Source organism: Centruroides sculpturatus, unplaced genomic scaffold, assembly GCF_000671375.1.
Source record: "Centruroides sculpturatus isolate CEXI.00-Female unplaced genomic scaffold, Cexi_2.0 scaffold3356, whole genome shotgun sequence".
NCBI classification, from domain to species: domain Eukaryota; kingdom Metazoa; phylum Arthropoda; class Arachnida; order Scorpiones; family Buthidae; genus Centruroides; species Centruroides sculpturatus.
In genome coordinates this window covers 1-8021 of record NW_019387458.1, presented here as the reverse complement: position 1 = coordinate 8021, position 8021 = coordinate 1, and the positions used below count along the sequence as shown (strand labels likewise).

Below are 8021 nucleotides of genomic sequence, written 5' to 3'. Positions count from 1 at the left end.
TAATTTTTTTAGCTTATCAAGTGAAATAAAAATTTAATCTTGTCGTAGACACATAAATTAATACGTAATTTGACGGCTGGATGATGGATCCCTTTTTTTTTCTAACTCTCCGTCCTATGAGCTCAAAGCGGGCCATCTTACCAAGTCTTTAGTGGGTTCGGCCAGGTCCACAATGTGGTAGTGCCGAACCACCCCCGAAATATTCTTGGAATTTTTCGATTCGTCCGGACTCGATCCCAGGTCCCCCAAAGCGTTACTCTGCCATGTTAACTGTTCAATCATCCGGCCTTCCATTCTTTGGGGATGGGGAGATGGCCCACATTAGAAATTTGAACTATGCCTGAATTTAACTTCTCTCTGAATATGAACACTAATCAAACATGGAAACATTACTTCACCTAGTTCCTCTGCAACACAAGCAAGCCCATTTTGTGTTTGATCGGGCCCACAATGGGAAAGTCGGGTGATGAGGGACAGGGTTTGACTTATTGGGATAGACCACCTCCAAAAAATTCCTGGAATTTTTTCATTCATCTGGATTTGATCCTGAGTCCCCCAGAGTGGTAGGCTGCAACTTTAATTGCCACTGGCCATTTTAATTGAATTTGTGGTTTTAACTAAAATAAATGAAGAAATGAAGGAATTATATACTTTTATTGATAATAAAACACATTTTATTTTTTTCCATTAACAAAAAAATTCCTGTTGCATACAGCAAAATGGAGTTCAATTAGTTTCTTTTAATAAATGAAAATATATATTCTAAATATGTCAACAATAACAGAAAACAATAAAATTCTAAATTAATCTGACAAATATTCATTTAGACTAATATAAGTAAATATTTTAACTTTTTTGAAACAAAGAAACAAGACAACATACAGGATATTGTTGTAATGATTTTGTATTTCTTGAATCACCTTTTGTTTTGTTTGATATTTTATACTGTTTCATTAACGTAGAAAGTACGCTGCATACGGGATACAGATGCTCGGCACTAATGGACATTCTGTTCAAAGCGCCGCCTTTGGATATGCCGTGTAATTTTTGCAATTGTGTATTTTCGTCGTCATTGATCTGTAGATTTTCTTTATCTTTGTCAGTAACTTCTACGGCAGGGATGCTCAGATGTATTTTGCTATTTTGATCATCTAAGTCCAATTTAATTTCAGATATATCCAGTTCTCTGTGACCGGAGTTAACTTTCAAGGGTGTACTAGTTAGATGTTTTGCATTGGTTAATGGAAAACACTTCACATCATGCTTCTTTGTAATATGCAATTCTTCCACACTTTTTATTTGTTTGATGGCAATTTCTGAACAGTTTAAAGATTCCAAGTACTTAATTACATGGCTATTTTTGTTGAGATTGGTTTTCTGATGTGACAATCCATCTATCAAATTTTCTCCTAAACAATCTAAAAATGAATATTTATCTACAGGCGATATACTAAATGAAGGAAATACATCATCATCACAAACACTCACATTTTTCATTGTAGAAAATTTTATATTTCCACTTTTATCATATTCAATTTCATTGAAACTAAGCTCGTAATTTGAAGACTCACAAACACTACGTGGGAATTCAATAGATTCTCTGCTGTAATTAATTAATCCCTCTGATTCAGTAATTGCAGTGCTAAAATCTGTTATATCTGTCCACTCATCATCACTTAAAGTTGATTCTTCTTTTAATTCCTTAGAAATTCCAAAATTTAAATTTTTCTTCTTGTTTTTTGCATAGGGAAGAGTAAATGAAGAATTTGTCATTTTAGTTTGCCAAATATCTATAGGATTATATTTATTCTTAATCCAATTCTTTGTCACTTTTGCCATCTTCCTTAATCTGTATAAAAGATGAAATTATATAATGAATTTGTTTCATTTTTTCTCTACTTAATTAGCAATTTACAGTAGAAGTTTGTGAATCTGACACTGAAGGGACCAGGTGGCTGGATAACCAAATGGTAAAGGTATGAACAGGACTGTTGAAAGCTTATATGGAGCCCGGGTAGAGTGAGTCCACTTTTCCATTATTTCTTTTTGAACAATAAAATACATAAAATATTTATTAATAAAAAAACAGTCTTAAAGATTCTGTTTTCTGTTAGTAAAAATAACATTAATTTATTGGATATGAACCACTACAGATGTCTAAATTTTCTGTGGTCCCAAAAAAAAATCACCAGCTCCCCCTTCTTGATTGTCCTNGATATTCTCAAATCCTAAGAAACTGGTCAAATACTCAATGAAAAGTGGCAATTCATATCCACTTGGTTGCAGTTCTTATGACAATGTGAACCTAGCTTTCACCTTAATTAGTTAACATCTTAATTAGCTAATAACAACAATACTAGATTCAGTGTACAGTGTCCTAAGATGTGATTGTGTCAAGTTTCTTGATTCCTTCCCAGAAGAATTGTGTGACTATGGAAATGAAAAGAACATTTGCTATGATAAGATTGTATATGAATATTTTTTTTTACTTTTTTTTGTACAGTTGTCCTTTTAATTTGAAGAAAAAACTTGTAGTCTTTGTTTGTAGCCAAAAACAAAGGAGATAACTAATGAACATAAATTTAATTTAAAATATCGTTAAAAGTTTTGTCTTACCATCATAAATTTCTCTAGGCGAAACTTATCTAACCCAAACCATTCCCTCGACATAGTTTCAAAGAAACATTCTATAAACATATATGTATATTCAATTCTTGAAAATCTATGAATAAGTTTACTCATAGAATCTGCTAGTGTTTCCTAAAAAGAAAATTAAATCAAAAATGATTATGATAAATTTAAAGATTTATTACATAAGATGCATCAAATTCTAACCTGTATCAAAGGTTTGTCTGACATCCACATGCAATAGAATAGTCCTTTCCATAGTTTCATCATGTCTTCATGTTCAAATGCTGAAAATAAAAATTTCATACTATGGATCAATTATCTATAATACTGTAGTAATACAATTTTTATATAAATGTTGATGTGGGAGAGCAAAAGAGGGTCACATTGGTGGATGTTGTTTTCTAGACCTATGAGAAATATAAGGATGACGTATTTAGCCTAGCTGTCTATCCAGGAGGTCTGAATATGCCATCCTCAAATTGCTCATAGGTCTAGAAAACAATTTTTATAATTCATTAGTTATCTAACATACCTTTACATGCTCAAATACTGTATAGCAACTTGTATAGTGAACTAAATATTATTGTATAAAAAAAGAAATATTATAAATAATTGGTGAAAATTTATTTAAGTAATTTAAACTAGAAAATCATTTTGTGTTATATCAAGAACCAAAAAGAATGCTACCATTTTAAATTATTCTAATTATGTTAATTATTACCTGAGAATGTAATATTGTAATGTAAGTACATCATCATATCAGATACCGTCCAAGTTTCACATTTGCCCATTACAATTTTTCAGCACCTCATGTCACAGGTATTCTTAAAAATTCTTTCTACACTCACTATGACATATCCATTGTTACCCCTTCCATGGCAGCCAAAATTCCATAACTCCTGCAGAATATTCACATTGCACAATGATGAGGGATTCTGACTTTGAGAACTGCAGAACACAAAATGCCTTCTCTGTTGCAGAGTTGCCATTTTCATTTATGACACTTCCTATAGGCAGACAACAAGATGTTCAAATGCAGGTAGGTGGAAGACAAAACTCAGACTGTTATTCTATCAATTGGTATAAGTTATATATTTCTCAGATAATAATTAACATAATTATAGTAATTTAAAATAACAGTACAGTCGACCCCCCTATAACATGGTAGATACATTCCGGTTTTTATGAATCCATTTTCTACGAGTCCAGCCAATCACAGACTGGCACGTATGCAGTTTATGGACTACGGCTGTTTGAAAGGTTTCTTTCATAAAATTAATCGATTCTAGACTAATTCGACTCAACATTTCTAAAATACGTATAATTTTTTGGGAATAATCCATATGAACTATGTTATAAATAAAAAAATTGTAGGATTACTTATCGAGTGTGCATTGTTTGACTACGCCGTTGCTTAAGATTGTTTTTGTCGTGGAGCTTGTCGTCAAATGGCGCTCGCGTGCTTCCTGATAAATTATTTTTTTACGAAAAATTTGCTGTACTTTGGAGACATCATTAATATAAATATAATTTTTATGGACGTTAAATAATAAATGGTTTTTAGTAGGTCCGCTGCTCATTTAATCTCAACAGTTTGTACAATATCCGCTATTGGTCTAGATTCGACCAATCCTGTCACAACACGAGTTGGCGATGACGTTTTACTGAATTATAGGAGTTTTTTTAGCATGTTTATAAGAATACTGTTGCAATTTTTTCACCATGATATAGGAATTCGAACTATAGGAACCCGTGTTATAGGGGAGTCGACTGTATTAATCTTGGAAGACTATAGTTAGCCAGATGATTGTAAAGTAGGTATCAGTTTACTGCTATGAGAGATAGAAGTTTTAATCTGATTTGGATCCTCATACTCTACAGATGGGTCATATTCCAGGTAACATGGTTAGATTATTATTCTTCAATCTTCATTTCACTCTCATTGATCCCATTGTGGGTCATGCAGAGTATAATTAAGATTGTAACACATTAACAGATTACGATCTAATGCTATTCTTTTGAATTGATGTTTACAATAAGCAATTTCATTTAACTTCAAAAATGAATATTTGTTACAGAATAAATACAAAGATATATCCAGACCTGCCACTCCCAAAATTTACTGGGTTCTAGACTCATCCAGATTAAATCCCTGGTCTCCGCAAGTGGTAAGCTGCCACCTCAATTGCTTGACAGTTAATACATTGAACTATTCAGTTGTACTTATAAGTTGGCTTTAAATTATGGTACTTAAATTTTTCCAAGTATAACTAGATCTTTGTACAAAACAGACATGATATAACACATTTCCTTGAATGTATTTTTTAACCAATTTTTACTTGACTGAAATAGGATTGTGTCCTCAATAAAGATCTCCAGAACTGATGTAGGATATTAATATCATCAAAATTAATTGCAACATTTTCTTATCAGCTTTAATTCATCAAACACCTCAAAATATTTGAAATATATAAATGAATTTTAATGATACTAACACACTACATCAGTTCTGGAGATCTTTATTTGTGATCCAGTTTTAATTTTTCTACATTACTACAGCAATGACCAATCAGACGGCACTTCCCCATCATTTAAAGGTTGTTCAATGTTATGTTTTATTTTTTAACACTGGAGCTTAACCTGGCAATGATGTCACACCAGATAGGAGAGTAGTTCAGAATGCGACACAATGTGACAAGGGGGAAAGGATCCTTGCAACTTCATATTTTACATTTACCATTATTCAGTATAATACATGCTATTTTAACACAATATGTCACATTTAAAACATATTCTTTAAAATTTTAGTTTCTGTACTTAAATTTATGTAAGAACACTAAAAACAGAAAATGTTTTATCAAACAGTTAGTTTACTATAGCTGATAGCACAATCTGTTACAACCATAGTAAAATGATTGATGCAATTTCTAAGCTTAGGACTATAATAGTGGGGAATTTACATCATCACATTCTCACTTTTCAAATGTTGCAAATGACTCATTACTTCATGTTTTACAAATCTGAAGTGAAACAAATGTTTAAGTAATATTATGAAATTGTTATGTTGTTGCTATGAAGTCATAGGTCATCTTTATTTCTAAGACCTATTGAATTAAACATGATAACTCTGGATATACATCAATATCCATCACAGCACAGGACTGAAACCAAGCACACTATTGTATTTACAAGTCAAGTAGTTGTTTATTGTGTGTAAATGTTTATCAAACTGTGACCCGCAAACTCTTCATAATCCAAAAAGAGGTGAATTACAATCACATGTTAGAAAATATGACATCACTGCTCTATTACATGATGACATGATGCCTCCAAAGTTCAGCCTAAAAAACAGTCTTTTACGAGAAGAAAGTTCTCAGGATATGCAGAGATATAATGTGGCCAAGGTAAGTGAAGTTTCTAGACATTCACATGATGGAATGATGCTGAAGAGGTCACATGACATGCTTTTTATGCATCTGCCATCCACCTTGCCATGACATAAACAAGCTTAAACAATGGTGTCTTATATATGCACTTGGTAAATAGTTCTACAATATTTTGTTTCTAGTGCTTTTTATACAAGTTGGCAGCAAAAACTTCTGTGTTTTGGAAATGTCTATCAAATACATTGCTTAAAAAAATTATAAGAAAACACATAATGTTAAGTTTCTATAGCTTTACCCAAGAAAGTTCCCTCCTCAAAAAATGCAAGTGATGATAAAATAATTTTAATCTAACAACAGGAACTGGACTGCCATCTGCTCAATAGCCGTCTCTTCACAGATAACACCACAGTCTATGGACGTACAGTTTTATAGCAACATCTCACTGTTGCACACTTTCCCATACTTTACTTTGTTATACAAAGAAGCAATCTTTTATGAATTATCGCAACTGAAACGTAGCGTACATTTAGATGCAACATCAAAACAGACAACACTTTCTCAAGTAGCACTTCCGGAAACAATATTTCATAAAAAAAATTCTGAACAGATCCAAACCGAGTCTACTAAACACACCCTTTCTCAAATTGTTGAAAATGGTGAAATTCTTGTAATTCTACACCTACATATTTCAACTGAATCTAGAAAAGTTGTATCATCACAAACTAACATAACTTTTAAAAAGAAAAAGGTTAATGTCCAGATACGTGGACCGTCATGGCGGCACTTCCTGTTTCAGCCTCGAAACCAGACGGTTTGCAGACGTGTCACGTGACGCACCGACGCACGTTCTAACCTAACCTAACCTATTCTAATAAATTAGCATAATTATTACCAATTATATTATTAGAATAGGTTAGGTTAGGTTAGAACGTGCGTCCCTACTGTTTCCTTTTCTTTGCTGGAATCAGCGATGATGCGCCATGACAGCCGCCGACGCTCGCTCGCGTCGTCACGTGACACGTCGTATGCAAACCGTCTGGTTTCGAGGCTGAAACAGGAAGTGCCGCCATGACGGTCCACGTATCTGGACATTAACCAAGAAAAAAACTTAAAGATATAATTGTACAATTATGCTATTGATAATATACCAAATTAACAACCTCGCTTCATTTTTTGTTTTCACGATTTCTATTCAATATAAATGCCCCTCCAAATGAAGCGGTTGGGGGACCTTATCAGAGTTGTAGACAATTTTCCCTTAAGAGTAAAAGAGTCAAAGAAACCGATTGTCTATTTTTTCGGTCATCTATAGGTGGTCTAAAATTTGAAGAGGTCCAAACCTCTCATTCAGAACTGCAATTTTACCGCGTGCCTCGACATCGGTAACTTACCATTTTCGCAAGAGGATCTGGCCGCTAACCATCTTTGCAATCTTTTAAATGCTCTATCACGAATTTTCTTTTGATTAGATGCTAAATGCTGCGCGAAATGAACTTCGGCAGTCACTTTAATACGCTTTTCCGACATTATTCAATATCAAACATTCGAAGCAGAATGAAAACATGCGTAAATCACGTGTCTAGGATTTAAGTGTTGCCAGCTATAATCATTAATTTCCGACAACTTTATTTCTTTTTTTTCTATACGTAAAATATACTTTACACAGAAAAATTTTCCGAATAAAAATCACTATATATTTCTCTGGATGCCAAGTCTGGAAAACCCGAAAACAAATTAAGTCAGGTTGTAAAACCGTACAATGTCACGTTGTCCCTCATCACCCATTGTGAGTGCGGCCGGATGGCCGAGTGGTCAAGGTGGCAGCCTATTGCTCTGGGAGACCCGGAATCGAATACGGACGGATCAAGAAATCCCCAGGAATTTTTCGGAGGGTGGTCCGTTCGGATATGTCGGGCCCCGTCCCTCACCACCCGATCGCCCCATTGTGGGCCCGGCCGAACCCATAATGGGCCTGCCTATAAGAGGCTCTCTTAGTGCCCACAG

The 8021-nt window shown here is 33.8% G+C and overlaps 1 protein-coding gene across 1 annotated transcript; it reads right to left on the bottom strand.

Moving 5' to 3' along the window:
* Positions 1 to 2261: 2261 nt before the first annotated feature.
* Positions 2262 to 7602, bottom strand: LOC111616437 (ribosomal RNA processing protein 1 homolog A-like). The gene is made up of 3 exons (XM_023357846.1): positions 7409 to 7602; positions 2836 to 2915; positions 2262 to 2760 (listed from the first exon to the last, which is right to left on the bottom strand). Exons 1-3 carry the CDS (start codon positions 7542 to 7544, stop codon positions 2599 to 2601), a joined length of 378 nt encoding a protein of 125 aa, XP_023213614.1. The 5' UTR covers positions 7545 to 7602; the 3' UTR covers positions 2262 to 2598.
* Between the last annotated feature and the right edge of the window lie 419 nt (positions 7603 to 8021).